The sequence below is a fragment of the Nyctereutes procyonoides genome, unplaced genomic scaffold, assembly GCF_905146905.1.
Source record: "Nyctereutes procyonoides isolate TBG_1078 unplaced genomic scaffold, NYPRO_anot_genome, whole genome shotgun sequence".
Classification (NCBI taxonomy): Eukaryota; Metazoa; Chordata; class Mammalia; order Carnivora; family Canidae; genus Nyctereutes; species Nyctereutes procyonoides.
The window spans coordinates 47,334,003-47,351,335 of NW_026575146.1; the positions used below are offsets into that span (position 1 = coordinate 47,334,003).

The 17,333-nt window shown below is 38.9% G+C and overlaps 1 protein-coding gene across 1 annotated transcript in view; it reads left to right on the forward strand.

Annotated features, from left to right (window-relative positions):
- GNAQ (G protein subunit alpha q) overlaps positions 1-17,333 on the forward strand; it is a 315,249-nt gene that overhangs the window by 219,093 nt on the left and 78,823 nt on the right. Inside the window, exons 4-5 of the mRNA XM_055311274.1 lie at positions 9,449-9,577; positions 12,217-12,346. Of these exons, the coding sequence (XP_055167249.1) occupies positions 9,449-9,577; positions 12,217-12,346 (259 nt within the window). The remainder of the gene's footprint in view (positions 1-9,448; positions 9,578-12,216; positions 12,347-17,333) is intronic.

Here is a 17,333-nt window from a genome sequence, read left to right on the forward strand (position 1 = left end):
ACTTGGCGCTTTAGAGATGCTAAGATAAGACTTAGATATGCTCTAACACTCTAACCTTCATTACTGAGATGTAGTAGGGAAAGGGCACCTGTCTACCATTCATTCACTCTGCCCGAAGAGTATAGTGGTTACGGGTGACAGGCTTCACATTGTCAGTGTGCTGCCTTCTCACATTTTGGCAGAGCATCTGTGACTTCTGTAGTTTGATCCACCCAGGATGGCATTGTCCCCATTTGAGACCAGAGGTGTTGTTACTACAGAACAGGGATTGGCAGTCCCTCAGACCAATCAGCCTGCTGCCTGTTTTTATAAATAAAGTCTTACTGGAACACAGCCATGCTCATTTGTTTATGTATTGTCCATAGCTGGTTTCATGCCCAGTGGCAGAGTTGAACAGTTGTAACAGAAATTGAATGGCCCACAAAGCCTAGAATATTTACTGTCTGATCCCCCCAACCCCCCAGCAAAAGGGCAAATTGCTCATGTAGAAGAAATGTTGAAAGGCAACTGGTATTCTGCTTCTACTTCCACTTAGATACCTTAGAACCCCACTACTTTGAGTTCCCCAAAGCTAAATTTTAGAGTACTCTGAGGATGGATGGCCCATATTCCTTCAGCAGTATTCTGTAAGCATTGCTTTGCACAACAAAACTTGATAGGGAGCGAGCGTCAGAGAACTCTCATATTCCCCCGCATTCCCCTCTAAATGCCATGCAAATGATGTCTAGTACTAAAGGTGGTATAGACGACCAGAAGTGTTCATTGAGTTGATTTCGCTTTAAGAGCAAGGATTGTGTCTTACATATAGTCTTACCTTTTGTACCATTGTAGTGCTTGATACAGCTGGTAAGGGAGGAGTGTGATAGGGTTGAACCATCAATGGAACCAAGAGCAGGGTTGACAGGATTTTGTAAGGTGCCTACTAGAACATGTACCTGACCAGAAGACAACTCAGCCTCCAGTCACAAGTCAACCCAGGAACCTTGCTATCCACATATAGCCCTTAAGGTCACTTGGGTTCCTTTATTTTGACTTCCTGTCTGCCAGTCAGTCTTTTGACTCTGATTGGCTGACTCTTATGGAGTTTTTTTTCGTTATCACTATGGCATCTTGATTTAATGAATTGAATTTTGATCTATAATTGATTCAAGTAGTGTAACATATGACCAGGTCCTCAGACCTGATCGTCCATGTCAGGATGAAGGGGCTGATCGTACAGAACCCATGCCCAAGTTAAGGGGACATGACATTGAGATGCCTGCTTGAATCAGCACCCCTTTTTTTTTTTCTCACTGCTGACTCTTGGCTACAATCACTGAAGCCTCTCTGATGACCCACATCATGTCTGCATTATAGCATAATTGTTTACAGCACTCTCATTTCCATTGCCAGAGTACAAGCTCCTGGAGGACAGGACTCACATTTTTTTCTCTTATTTTATGGTTCCCGCTTGGTGTACGCACAGTGCCTAGCTCTCAGTGTAGACTTTCCGAGAACATAATTGCATGAATGAATGAGTAATAAGAAAGTAAGTACATTCTGTGTCTTTCCTAATTTCTTCCCATCTTCTCTCTTCCTTTCTGCCTATTCAAATCCCATTTCATCTGTGCCGTGTCACTCATCCCCCACTCCTCCTCCACACTATTCTCTGGTGACTACAGTTCATAATCATCTCTCTTTTCTTATTGCATTCGTAGTTAGCAGCTCACAATTTGGCACTTAATTATTTCTTAATTGATTCATCTGTGCTATCTTTTTTTCCCAGGTAGCCTGATATCCCTCAAGGCAAAGAATTTATATATATTAAGTATTTTGTGCCAGCTCCCTGTGCCAGCCCCCCTCCCTCCAACACACACAGTGCTTTAGCTTTAACATGTAACAGATTTTCAGTAAATCTGTTTATATTAACCGTATTAAGCACTACTATTGTGTTTCAGGACAGACAGGCAAGTTATCCTTTTCTGGTGTTTTCTGGTGTTTCTTGATAGCTTTTCGAAGTATAAAAATTGTATCAAAATTAGTCGGCAGCTTTGGAAGTTATCATATAAAAGACAAATTAACAAAGCACAGAGCCAAACCAGCATATTGAAAAGGGCCTCTTCCTTTTTCTCTCTCTCTTACTTCCTCTCTCTCTCTTCCCTCATTTTGCTTTTGTTTTTAATTATAAAGTCAATTTATTTGTTTGAGCAACAGACTTGAGAATCTATCTCTGTCACCCAAGCCTGGCCCTGGCCCTCATGTCTCTCTGATAGACACACAGTTGCCCAGTCCATTCCCCATTAGACACTGATGGTCTCTTTATGTGAAACATCCAGATCAACTATTAATATATAAGATCCCTAAAAAGCTGAAACTGTTTAATGCAGAAATAGGATCTTTCTAAAAGATACATAATTTACTTTTACAAATCTGCTTTTCTGGGTTGATTTAGTTCTTAGGCACAGGATCATTGGAAAGCAGGATTTCTTAGGCTTCTCTTTTGTTCTCCCTTGAGTCGGTCTCACAAAACCATGAGTGCATCACCTCCTTTCTACCACTGGGTGATCTCATTTTAAATCTGGAATTTTGTGTTAAAAACAAATAACTTCTTAGGACCCAAATCCCTGTAATACCTGCTGGGTTTCCTTGAACTCTGATCATGGTTGTGCCAGGTGTTAAAAAAAGGAAGGAGGAACGTTAGTTGGCTCTCCACCACATGAGTTCTTTCAGGGGATGGGAGTGTTTGTGTAATGAGTAATCCTCTGCTGCTAACCAGCCTAACCAGATTACCAACCAGGCTCATTTCAGCAGCAGGATCTGCCAGATAAGGGAGGGACTTGGATGGCTCTTGGCACCAAAACCTGTACTTGACTCTCCCCTCAGAATGGCAGTTTTGCAGACCTATTTCTTCCCTTGTTTTTGTGGTTTTTTTTTTAATGTTCACTTTGACAATTTCTTTTCCTTTTTGCCTTTGAATCCTTGCAGTCACATGGTACCTATACAAGAATCATGGGTTTCTGGTTTCTCCTTAGCTTCCACTGCTTTTGACAGTGCCAAATAAGATCTCACGACATGATCTAGCTTTCAACTCCCCCAAGACTGTTCCTCTTACAATGAGGTCTTCTTAGGATTTTTAATGAAGTTGACCTAGTTTTTCTAACCTTCTTTTCAATAATTAAAAATGTGAAATTCTACCCAGAGTCATTTTCTGTGCCAGGACTTCATTTTTAATATCTGACTTGAGCTGCAAATCTGTTATAAATACAGCCTCTCAATAGGAGGCCCTTCCACAGGGGTTGAAGTATGCCAGCACATACCCGCAACGCCACCCCATAGCATGCTACATTAAATACTCCAAGGTGCTATTCATTTATCTTACTATGTTTGGTTGGATTTATACCAAACATCAGAGATTCCTTTTTTCACTTACCACCCACAGTTACTTTCCCCCTTTTGGTGTAATTGCTGAGGGTTGTATGCCTATAACTTGCTACATTTTATTTTTTAACCACAGCTGTAATGTGATATAGTTTACCTGCTGAGTCATCTCTAAATTTTATTCATGTTTCTTTCATTAAAAAAAAAAAACACTGTATTTCTAATTCCTGTGCTATTCTTGGTTTAGATTTCCACTTACCCTTCCAGTCATAGATGGTGGGGATTTTTTCTCTTTAATTTTTTTTTAAAGATTTATTTATTTATTTGAGAGAGAGAGGGAGCAGGAGAAGAGGAAGAGGGAGAAAGAAACAAGCAGACTGCCCGCTTAGCAGGGAGCCCGAGCAGGACCCCAAGATCATGACCTGAGCAGAAACTAAGAGTTGGCTGGCTTAACCATCTGAGCTACCCAGGCACCCCTTCTTCTCTTTAATTTTAAAAAGATATTTCAAACAAAAATTAGTTCCCATTACATATCAGATTTGAGCGTAAATCAAATTGGAAGGTGAACTCAAAACTGTTATTGACAAACTAATGGCAGAACAGAGGAACAATTGGAATTTTTTTGGCGAGGGGAGAGCGAGGAAGGGGAGAAGTAGCGGCAGAAGAAGAGAGCAAATCTTAAGCAGGCTCCAGACCCAGCTCAGAACCCACTGCTGGGCACAATCTCACCATCCTGATGATCATGACCTGAGCTGAAATCAAGAGTTGGTCACTTAACTGACTAAGCCACCCAGGTGCCCCCAATTGGAATTAAAAAAAAAAATTTCAAGAGAGAAAAATGACATACTTTATTTGGGGCTTTTATTTTAGTGACATTTAAGCTTCCCTCATATATTTTTTAACCATTTAAAGTAATTATATCCCATTTTTTAATTTCTTGTTTTTCTATAGCCAGAGGTGACCCAAATTTAAATATATAAGGAGTTTAGCAGTTACAAGGTGTAATTATAAACTAATGAGCACGACTTCCTTAATCAGATCACTCATACTACAGAAGGATGTTTTGTGGATAATTTTCAAGAATTAGAGACAGTTCAAACAAGTTCCCAGAAAATAACTTTACCCTCTCTCTTCTTCATATAACTCTTTTCTTGCCACACGTTGGTAAACTCCTTGCAGGCAGGGATCAGATGCTGGAGATCTCAGACATAGCCTTAGCACCTTCTAGAATGTCATGGTCAAAATGTATCTATGAATTCTAGATGGCCCTGCATTTTTCTCATGGTAGGAAAGAAACGAAATATTACTACATGAGTTTTCTTGTCGCCTTGCCTTTCACTGAAAACCATCAGAAACCTGTTTCTTCCATTAAAGAGAAGATGTAGAATTGTCCATCAGGAAGGTACCACTTCCTCCATCTGCCTGGGGTTAGAGCGAATTCCAGGGCCTGAAAGCTGGGTATTGACAAGCATGAAACAGATACACAAATTATTTCATTCTACAACCAGGACCCAAAGAAGAGCAGGAAGTACATCTGCTAAATGAAGTTAAATGATGCCTTTCCTTTCTGTGTTGTCTCTATATTCGTCAGAGGCATTTAAATTCAGAATTCAGTTCTTACATAATGCAGGCCGGTGATGTCCCAGCGAGGTAATTACAGAAAGGCAGGTAGCTAACAACCCCCTTACTCCTGTGTTTTCTCCTAAAAGGTATAACCTGCCATTCTAACCACTACCGCATTTTCCATAAAATTGTTTTAATTTGGGTCACGTGTTGAGCACCTGCTATGTTCCGCGACCTCAGCTAAGTGTCAGTGACCAGACACGAACAGCGAGCCACTTGTTACACATACATTGCCTTGGAAATGTACCTTGTGCCTGTCACCATAGCAACACCCTGAGAATGACCTCAGCAGCCACTCAGAATCATTCCTACAAAACAAATTATAGCTATAATTAACTCTCTGAATTTACTCTGCAATATAAATTTGTTCAGATCCTGGTGTTTCTTTGTAAAAGGTTAAATGACTGGAATAATCCACCACGGACCACCCCACCCCCACCCCCACCCCCGTATTCCACCTAGGTTTCTCCTCAGAAGATGAGATGCTTCAATGGAAAACACAGTTCAGCTCAGAGACTCTTCTATTACCTTTTCTCAGAATGTGACAAGAATCAACACATGAGGATGTGCTGGTCCTACCGCTCCATAACCACATTTCTAAAGGAGCAGAGTGACTTCCTCCCTGAAGCAAATGTGAAATGCAGAATGTGCTGTGAGCACAGAACAAAGGGGGGACACGTAGGTGGGTAGGTGGCGCTGATGCAGGGAGAAGCTCTCCTTGCTAGCCACCCCCCAGCAATGAAGAATGCAGGTCTTGGCTGCAGACACCTTTCACCTGCCTCACATATTATCTTCAATCCTGGTGTAGCTACTGAGACATTCAGACCTTCCCCTGGGACACAGGCACTTATGTCTTCTATTTCATTGGGTGGTTTGTTGTGGTGTTTTGTTTTGTCTTTCTTGCCTTGTTTGGAGGTGTTTTGGGTTTGGGTTCTAGATGATGTGCAGTATAACTAGCAGACCTCAGTACTGTTTCCTTCAGCTTTTTTCTCTTGTTAAGTTCAATTAATATAACTTCAAGACTCTAAATTAAAGTGAGCCTTTCTCTCCACCACCCAACTGAGACAAAGCAAAAAGAATGTCAAGCAAGAACTATAGTTCAAGGACACCTGGGTGACTTAGTGGCCTTCGGCTTGGGGGGTGATCCCGGGTCCTGGAATTGAGTCCCACATTGTGTTCCCCAAAGGGAGCCTGCTTCTCCCTTTGCCTATGTCTCTGCCTCTCTCTGTGTCTCTCTCATTAATAAATAAAATCTTAAAAAAAAAAAAAGAACTGTAGTTCATTTGATCAGAAGTGCATGGAACATCTGTAATAGTCATTTCCTTGCTATGAAATTTGTCATTACCCGGGCAGTGGACAGATCAGAGCAGAGCATGACAAGTAAGTGGTCAGTGTAAGTTTGTTGTTATGAAGCCGTTGTTACTTTCTGTGAACCGTACTGACATGGAAAAAGAGTGAAAGAAAGGTGAAGAAGGAAGAATATACTTGCAAGTATGAACGCTGTAGATATTCAGCTAGTATTTCAGTAGTGCCCTTGGCTGGTGGACAGATACCATGGGTAATATTTTTAGAGAAGTCAGTAAGCCACAGTAAGTAGCTTTTTGGTCACAGAATCAGTCCCATAGGGTACAGTGTTATAATTTCACACTTCGTGTGATGATTCTTGAAGTTCTCAATGCAAATACAAATTCATATTTGAAAGTGGAGTGGCGGGATCCCTGGGTGGCACAGCGGTTTAGCTCCTGCCTTTGGCCCAGGGCGCGATCCTGGAGACCCAGGATCGAATCCCATGTCGGGCTCCCGGTGCATGGAGCCTGCTTCTCCCTCTGCCTATGTCTCTGCCTCTCTCTGCCTCTCTCTCTCTCTCTCTCTCTCTCTCTCTCTCTCTCTCTGTGTGTGTGTGTGTGTGTGTGACTATCATAAATAAATAAAAATTAAAAAAAAAAAAAGAAAGTGGAGTGGCAATGAGTAGTCTTGTTTAGTTCACCTTCGGCAAACAGAAAGCCACAATTTTTCTTTAGCACAGGAACAGGGCAGCACCTGGTGTACAAGAATTAGTTGCCCTCTCTTTGGCCTCTGTGAATTGTATTAAGTGAGTAGAAATGGTTTATTGGGCACCATATTTCTGAGCCAGCTTGTCAATGTAAGTTAGAGCTTCTCTGATTCCTCTGAATTGATTTTTATATATAGTAGTTAAGTAAGTGGTGGTCCCATGGGTTTCAAAATGTACATTAAAGTTTTTCAAATCAAGGAGTTGGTAAATCAAAACTTGATGTCTACAGAGTAGCCATTTGATTTCACACTTAGAGTGTGATGAGCTGGTTTCTCTGTAGAGAGATACAAACCAACTCCCAGGACTTGGGCTCTTTAACCACATCAGATACCTCCAAGACCATGCCAAGGTACTGACTAAAATTTTGGATCGAACCTACTTTTCTTCCTACCTCCCACACCAGTGTTTTCCCAGCCTCCTTGTCTTCATGTTCTAGCCATTTTTATAATAATTAAAGATATCAGGCTGGTTCCTATCAGTCAGTAAAGTGCTGATTGCCAGCTAGAGAATCATTGATGTGTTTGGGATGAGGCCAGTAGAATACTAATTAATTCACTACTTTGCATTAGGAATTTGTGAGATGATCCTTTTTTTGTCTCAAAGAATTGATATACCTCCAAAAAGGCAGTAATTTTATGTCTTTGTGAAAGTCACTTAGCTCTGCTATTTTATAATCCATGAATCTTCTCTAACAATAATGCACTATTTCTTGTCAGCACCCAGTTTCAAATTTTCAAATTTCATAATATAATTAATGTGGAGACACCTCTAGTAACAATGGTATTTAATAATGCTAAGACTAAATACCAGCATAGGAAATCCATCTATCCATCCAACCAATTTTCCTTAAATATTGTCTGCCAGGCACTCTTTTAGATACTGAGGCAATTTTAAGGCTGGGTAAGACAGAACCCTTCTCCTAAGTGCACAAATACACGTCAACTGAGTAATTGTGCACTTGCTGAATTACCACTTGCTCTGCACCAGGCATGTGCCTCAGAACTCACTGTCTTATTTGTAGGCATAAAGGTGTTGACATTCTAATACCTTCCATTTCTATTAATGGGACCACCTTTTAAGTCTTATTCGCATGTTAGTTACTTTGCGTATACGCTTTGTAGTTGTATGTTTTGAAACTGTATCTGTGCCCCATCCTCTTCAGGGCCAAGGGGAGCGTAGCAGGCCTTTGAAGTCATTAGGATGCTGTGCAGAAACTCCTTTTCTCCTGTTTGTTAATTATATCAAATCACATCATTCTCAGAGTTGCAAAATATTCTTTGCAATTTGAGAAAATGAAAAGTAACTGGAATATAATGTTTTTGAAATAACAAAATGACTCTGTTGAAGAACATATGTGTGGTTGCCAGGGGTTAGGCTTAGGCGAGGCAGTACACAGGACACATCTTTTGTGGTAGCAGAACAATTCTGTATCCTGATTGTGGTGGGAATTGCATGAATCTCTACATGTGATAAAATTTCCCAGAACTATACACCCCTAAAAAGTTTGTATATGTGTGTGTCTGTAAGAACTAGTGAAATCTAAATAGATTGTCGTTAATAGTATTGGATCAATGTCAATTTCCTGGTTTTGATAATACGTGCATTGTCAGTACAGAGGTCTTAGTATGGGGGAAGCCTGGAGCAGGGTACAGGGGAATTCTCTGTAATATTTGTGCTACTTCTTGTAAGTCTAAAATCATTTCAAAATGAAAAGCATTTTTAGTAGAATAGAAAAGTATCATATAAGCCAATAAATTTATATAGTTTAGGTGTGGTGACTCTAAACACTGGAAATATCTGACTCTAGACATTGTTAATTCAGTATCCAGAAATCTCAAATGTAGTGGCTTCCCATTAATCACAAATGACTTCGCTTTGGACAGAATTTAGGACATGGTAGCTGCTGCCCTCTCTTAGGGGAATAAGGAAATACATTCCAGAAGAAGGCTCTGATACTCTGCAAAAAGGAAAAACAAAAAAAGTATTCTGACCTCATGTGTAACTTTGTTATCTGTTTATTTATACAAATATACAAATAAAATTTATATAAGTAATTAATTCAAAAACCGTTTGCTTTAAACTTCTGTTTTACCCATCAGACCTGCTAAACAAGCAGAAAGTAGAAGACTCATTTCATTTCTTTTCTCCCCGCCCCCTACTTTTTGTATGGGTTCTAAATGATAGAGAAGAAACAAGAAAGCTTATGAACCAGATAACCCATAGATGGGTTACCTTGCTGTGGCCGATGGAAGGTTGGCTTTGTCTTTCAACTTTCTAGGTTTCTCTATTCTTTTCTGATGTTCTCCTTCCTCTTCTCCACCTCTCTTTTACAATTTATTTTTGCCCTTCCATTTCCATAGGCCAGATTTGGCATGATGGTGTCCTAACCTTCTTATTGTGTCTTCCCTCCTCTAGCTATCTTAATGACTTGGACCGCGTTGCTGACCCCGCCTACCTGCCTACGCAACAAGATGTGCTTAGAGTTCGAGTCCCCACCACAGGGATCATCGAATACCCCTTTGACTTACAAAGTGTCATTTTCAGGTAGTAACTGAGTACATGAAACTCACCTCCCAGCTCCTGTGCCTTGCATAGTGCATTTGGGAAACCCTAGAAATACTGAAATCATGTGTAGACTTTAAAATAATATCACCTTTGGACCAATTATTATCATTAGATACACAAATGAAATAATATGCTCCAGAAAGAGGAAGCAGAGGAAGGATGTATGGGCAGGTTTCTCATTGCAAATTCAATCACCAAGAAATCAATGAAATCTTGTTTGCTAGTGGTTGAACAAAATCAGTCACTTAAACATTGGTTCTGAAGATTATTCTTTGAGAACTGGTTCTGACTATTTTTTTGAGTCATGTTTTAATTGTGAAGTCAATGCATATATTTTTTAGATTTGTCTAAGATATATGAATGACTTTGTGGCTCTACTAATAATAGAAACTCTGTGTTGTCTGGAGCTTTCATGTTGTTTCCACCAAGTCTGCTGGTACCAATGGAGAATCCTTCAGTAGCAATAAAAATATGGGATGTTTTATATTCCTGAAATAACTTGCTTGAGATTTTTCAAAATACATAATTTTGAAAATGGATTGATGGGCCTACTCTAAATTTGTATAGGAAAAAAAAATGAAAAGCTTTGCTGCTATTCTCTCTGAGTAATACTTCAGCAGAAGCATTCTAATTTTTTTTCAGAAGAAAAAAATAAGTAATACTAATGTGTTTTCATTTAATATCTTATTATACCATCAGTTACACTTTTAGTTAGAACCACATTGTGTTTTGAGAAGTGAAGCCATTTGAATATCTTGGAGCATAGAGAGTTGAGTTCTTTGGGAGAACCTATACCATTGAGAACAACTACATTTACTATAAGAACATGAATTAGGAGTTATGTGACTCCCACTGGGTAACTCTGCTACAGTGGCTCAGATGAGCCGGCCCTCCATCATTCCCTGACAAAGCACTATGGGTTTTATTCTAATCAGTCTCTCTCTGCCCCTGTAGCCAGGTCTGGCTGCCATATGCCACTCTTATAGACATATCTGTAAAGCAAGTGACATTTTAGAAATATTTCTGAACCTCATTTTCCCCCATCTCTAAAATGGTTGTATTCAATAATCACCAAAGTTCCTTGTAGCTCCAGCATGCTGGATGACTTAAGCTTTGATTGAGCTCATAGCATTTAGAGATCTTCAATTTGGAACACCCAAATTTCCTACCTCATATAACTGCACTACAGAGTATTTTCAGAAGACACAGAGCATTTCACAGAGATTTTCATCTCTTCATTGTTTTATAATTAATAGTGAATTCTGAAACAAGGTTATTCTTATATTTTGTTTTTACTACATTTTGTTCACTAGCTGTAAAGAACTTTTTTTTTTTTGCCACTACAGTAGAAGTATTGACTAAGGATAATAATTTCTCGCCATCATCAAAAAGCATCTTATGGGCTCAATGTGACAGGGTTTTATAGAATGAGGATTTCATATAAATGAGTAGTGTTCACTTGGCATGAGGGAAGAGCTAGAATTTAATATTTCTGAAGACTTAAAAATTCTAGTTTGATGTCCATAGCTCATAGGTCTCCCTGAATCCATTATTTTGCCCCTTAAATATCTCTTCTGTGCCTTCGAGAACTTTTAGAAGTAGCCACTAGATGATTTCTTGGTTTACACTTAATGTGTCAAAGCAGGAAAAGACCAGACATAACTTCAGTTTTCAACAAATGCTCAGAGTCCTACTCTCAGACTTTTGTACTTAAAACTTTCATTCTCTGGAATGGTTTTATCCTGCAAACACTGTGCACGTTTTAGTCAAGATATGGATTGAACAATTTGAGGAAACTTGGCTTGGGTGCCACGTATTGCTTGATATTTTCATATAAACATTAAACTCCAATTAATTGATGTCGGTGTTCGTTCCTAACAAGTAACTCAGCACATCATTGATAGGTTAAAAAAAAAAAAATCCTTGAAAGAGTTCAAATAATGGCTTTTTGCAGCATCTTAATGTCTTATCTGCTTCACTTCAAGCAGGTTAGCAAGTTTATTTGTGCATAAGGCCAATGGCACCATGTTACTCCACATAACTGGACCTGTCCCAAATTATTGCCAGTATTGGAAGGAGAAAACAAGTCAAAATGCTCTGTGGATAAAGTATCAGTGGAGTTGTATTTGCATTTTGTTGAAGCATTGCATGCCATGTTGAAACACATAGCATCTTGAATCTTTTAAATGTATGTGAAGTCTTTTCTAGTGTCCTTGAGAAACATACAAGGATTTTCATTCTCATTTTATAGAAAAAGAAACTGAAGTCAGTACTTGCCATTAGAGCTTACCATGAATGAAACAGAGTTGATTTCTGACTCTTCTGCTCACGATTAAGTGAAACACCATTTTGCTTGACTTGGTACAGGATTTTTTACAGAGGTATTATTTTCATACAAATCAAATAGTTTTCTTATAACCACCATCATTTATTATCCAGAATGTCTTGACTTGGATTGTTAGGTAACAGAAAATTAGTAGATGTTTAGTAAGTCTTAATTGAGTTGACTTGATCATTCTCTTTAGAGAATGTTTTTCCTAAGTATGTAAATAAAGCTGTGTTTATATTGACCTTTTTTTCTTTATATTCTATTAATATGAATATTGTTAACCTTGCAGAATGGTCGATGTAGGGGGCCAGAGGTCAGAGAGAAGAAAATGGATACACTGCTTTGAAAATGTCACCTCTATCATGTTTCTAGTAGCGCTTAGTGAATATGATCAAGTTCTCGTGGAGTCGGACAATGAGGTGAGTGCTCTTCGGACAGGCAATAGATTATCATTTCAATATCTGATACAAATAAATAAGGGGATGTAGAGCATGGAACATGGGGTAAACTGATCACACTGCTTTTTGACGACTGAGTTGGGTTTTTTTTTTAATAATAAAAATAACCCTGTGGTAGCACATGGTATAATCAGAACCGTAGATTCTTTTGACAGATGTATGAGCTGGTCCGTGTGTTTGGGTCTAATTTGACCCTGTGTTCTACTCCTCACACTGTGTAGACGCTCTGAAAATGAAAATCATATAGAAATCCCTAGGCTAACCCTCACGTCATTTTCTAGCCCTCTTCCTACAGGACGGAGCTGGGAGTGTTGGAGTGAGTCAGCCTGTTTTGTTTTGTTTTCATTTTGTTTAAATCATTGTTTGTGTACTTATTGGGTGGGTCCCAAAGAATACTCAAAACCTCTCTTGGCAAATGTGAGTGACTTTGCAGCTGGGCTCTAGATCAGTTCATTATGGAGCCAAGAAGTGTCTTGGTGACGTGGCTGTTCTGCTTTTACCGAATTCTATAGGCTGTGGCATTATTTTGTCTCTACTAAGCATGAGTGATTGGAAGAAATATGTTTGATGTGCCTGTGTGGAGAACCGGTTTGGTATTGTCATCTTCTCCCCATTACATGAAAACCTAACAGGTATAAATATGGATTTTGAGGATGATAAAGTCTTGATGATGAGTCAGAGTTGACTATGGAGGATAATAGAGGGGCATAGAAAACTCGCTTTGAGCTGGAGTTCAGCGCACATCTGTTGGGGAAATGGAAAAGATGCCTGATGACCTGTTAGAGGCAGAAATTGCAGACAGACATGCCAGTAGTAAGTCTTAAAAATCCTTCTAATAGGATAGAAAAAAAAAAAAGGAGGAAATGAGCTATCTCCAGTAGCTAATTAAAATATAATCTGGCATATTAAAATACACTTTTAATACTATACATTTTTTGATATAGAAGAATTCTGGTTTCTGGTCCTTTTAAATATTTTATTTTTCTGCAAGTATTAATATCTCTATCCTAATACATATCCAACCCTTTTTAGCATTTCTTTTGTATGCAAAGTTGATAAAGAGTTTGGGAACCAGTATCCTACTTAGAGCTCAGGTACCTACCTATTGTGCATTTCAGAATCTTTCCAGGGGTGCAAGTATATGGGCTTTTGAATCAAAGAACTTTGTGAGAATGTTTTTTAAGCCATTTGCTCTCTGTAGCTATAATGCAAAGTGCCTGGTAAGCAAGCTAAAATAGATGACGGTCAGTTACCAAATTTTAAGTTAAGCAATTACCATCAGAATTTTAGCTATAATCTGTCTATATGTATGTCTCTCTTTATCCCATTTGTTCTGTCATGCTTGGATCAGTATTTTGAATATAATGGCTATCTGGGGAATAGAATAAGACAACACTTCTAATATCTTTGAAAATTGAGTCAAGATAGAAAATGTTTTGAGGGCTTGTCTACCATGTGCTAGGTACCAGAGTATCTAAAGAGATACAAAAATGAAACATAAAATTAACTTTGCCCAGAAGGACCTCATAAGAGCGATATATATCCTTTTGTTAGAATAGAGTATGGGAAGAGGAAGTCCCTTATTATATAGGTCATAATCTCTCTAGTTTGCTGTCCAGTAAAATAAATTTTATCAGAAGAACACATAGTTTTATTTCTTATGTCACTGTTTACATTATAGCTAGAAAAAGAGAAGTCTTTATCGATACACATTTTATACAAGGCAAATACATTATATCTATAAAGACATATATATATATATATATATATATATATATATAGTGATTTAATGCTCATAAATGTACCGCTTTAACATTTTCAAAGCAGGAAAGAAAATCAGTTCCTTAGGTAGCTCATCATCTAATTCTACCACATAAATGCAGTCTTTCAGTTATCTGGACATCACAGATTATTGATCCTACTTTTTACTTAACATTGCTCATGGATATCTGGTTTTTGTTAAAAGTATGTTATTTTGTATTAATTAGAGTAAGATGACATTATTTTGATGATTAGTATCATAACTAAAGTCTCCACAGTAACTTGCCATTCAATGTGCATTATGTGCATCAAAAAAATATTTTGGGGACACCTGGATGGCTCAGTGGTGACCTGCCTTCAGCTCAGGTCATGATCCCGGGATCCTGGGATCAAGTTCTGCATCAGGCAGGAGCCTGCTTTTCCCTCTGCCTAAGCCTCTGCTGCTCTCTGTGTGTCTCTCATGAATGAATAAATAAAATCTTAAAAAAATAAAAATAAAAATAAAAAATATTTTGCCAGTTTCACTGATTCCTTGGTGATACATTATGCTATAAACTAAGGTAATCTATTGTCTTTTTCATTAGGACTCCTGGGTTATCTGTGAACATTTTAAAGTCTGCCTTGTAATCCTATGAGAAAAAAGTCATTTTATGGTATTCTTTTCTCAGACCTGCAGTCAAGCCTATTGGTCATATTGCAGAGGATCTTAAGCATAATAAGAACAAGGCTGCTCATTAATTACTTCATCCGTGTTGGCCACAGCCATCACTGTTGCTGATTAGGGAACATTGTCAAAAATATTTTTTTTAATATTATCTTTTTTTTAATTTTTATTTATTTATGATAGTCACACACACAGAGAGAGAGAGAGGCAGAGACACAGGCAGAGGGAGAAGCAGGCTCCATGCACCGGGAGCCCGACGTGGGATTCGATCCTGGGCCTCCAGGATCGCGCCCTGGGCCAAAGACAAGCGCTAAACCGCTGCGCCACCCAGGGAATCCCCAAAAATATTTTTTAATGTCAGGTGGTAGTTACATTCTTTATTTCTCCACGTGAACTAATGTATGAAAATGCCATTGCCTCTCCACTTCCTTAAATCATTAAAGAAATTCAGAACTACAGAATTCTACTTCCCCCAAACTTTCTGCTTTTGGTGAGACAAAACTGAAATAAACTCTTAAAACCTTTTGTTCTTGGTTTTGAAATCTGGTGGTCATCACTTTAATCCAAAGCAGACATTGTGATGCCTCCCTTGATATATATTTGTGAGAAACACCTGGAAATGGGTATTGACAGTGTCCCCAGTGTCCCAGAAAACTCTGGAAAACGTGCTGCAGGCCACAGGCAAAAGCAGCTGAAGTACTTTGGATTATTGCTTTGACTTTTCATATTTCTAACACTTTTTGCATTAATCTTCAAGTTCTTTTTATGTAGATCTGCTTTTGTCTTTCTAAATTCTCAGTGTTCCTAGGGTTTGGGGAATGAATTTTTTTTTTTTTTTTCTCTCCAGAGAGGGACATGTATCATCAAACAGTGGGTGAGACTGAGGAGGATCTTAGAGTCGTGTTGATTTGCGCCTTCCCTTTGAGGTCTTATTTTCCCTATGATAACACAATAGCACAGAGCCAACTGTTCTACTGTAATCATTTCATGCATATATTACTTGAGCGCCCGTGAAAGCCAGAGCACACATTGAGGCATCCCCAAACATATTTAAGCTTATCAACATGTATTCACACTGGACCTTTTAGTCTTGATTTTTCTGATTTTCTGTTAACATGAATATCTGAGCACAAACACAACAGTAATTTCTTAAACCTTGACTCGAGCTGTCTTAACAGATTCTGTTCTTTATAGAATCTCAGACTTAGCCTTTTCTCCTTCACTTCCCTTTTTGAATGTATACTTCTAATCCTTTTGAAATGGTCACAGCCTGTTCTGTTTTACCTTTTAATAAAATATCAAGAGAGTTTCCATACCCTAAGCGTTGCTTTGAACCAAGATAGATTCCCCAATTTATGTCTAGTGTGTATGTTTAAGATTTTATTTATTTGTTCATGAGAGACACAGACAGAGAGATAGGCAGAGGGAGAAGCAGGCTATCTGCACGGAGCCTGATGCAGGACCCAATCCCGGACCCTGGGATCTGGACCTGAGCCGAAGACAGACACTCAACCGCTGAGCCATCCAGGCGTCCCGTGTGTGTTTTTTTTAAAAAGATTTTATTTATTTATTCATGAGAGACACACAGAGAGACAGAGACAGAGACACAGGCAGAGGGAGAAGCAGCCTCTCTGCAGGGAACCCAATGCGGGGACTCAATCCCAGGACCTGGGGAATCACATCCTGAGTGGAAGGCAGATGCTCAACCACTGAGCCACCCAGGCGTCCCTATGTTTATTGTTTATTGCTTTCCATAACATTTATTCTCAAAACTGATTCTTGGAGTGGCATGAATAGACTAGAATAGGACAGAATAGAACAGACATTTATAATACCTAGTACTTTATACCTGTTCAAAACTTTTTTAAACCATCACTCATCTGCATCTCACCCAGGGTCATCCTTATGAGGTGAGAAGATCAGGTTTGTTGGTGTTGCAGTCTAGCAATAAAGATACAAGAATGGAAAGATTAAATCTCATGATCATGATCGCCCAGAGTCTGAACCCAGACCCCTCTAGACCAATTTCCTTTCCCCTCCTTCACAGTGTCTTCCAGAAGTAAGAGACAACTTCAAAGGAAAAGCAAAAAGAACTATTAACGTATCCAAGAGCATGGAAGTAAAATGACGATCCTGCCCCTGCAAGACAGCATTGAAATACATTTGTCTGCCTCTATGTCCTTATTATATTCTTAGATGACAGTAGACCAGCCAGAGATCTTTTACTGGTAGTTCAGAGTTCTTGTGTTGCTCTTTGGAGTTTGAACTCTCTTAAAACAAATGGTCTAAAATAATGCACTTCCTTAAAATATTTCTTCTTTACTAGGTTTTATTTTTTTAATTTTTATTTATTTTTTATTTTTAAAAAATATTTTCTTTATTCATGACAGACAGAGAGAGAGAGAGAGAGAGGCAGAGACACAGGCAGAGGAAGAAGCAGGCTCCATTCAGGGAGCCTGACACGGGACTCGATCCCAGGTCTCCAAGATCACGCCCTGGGCTGAAGGCAGCACTAAAGCACTG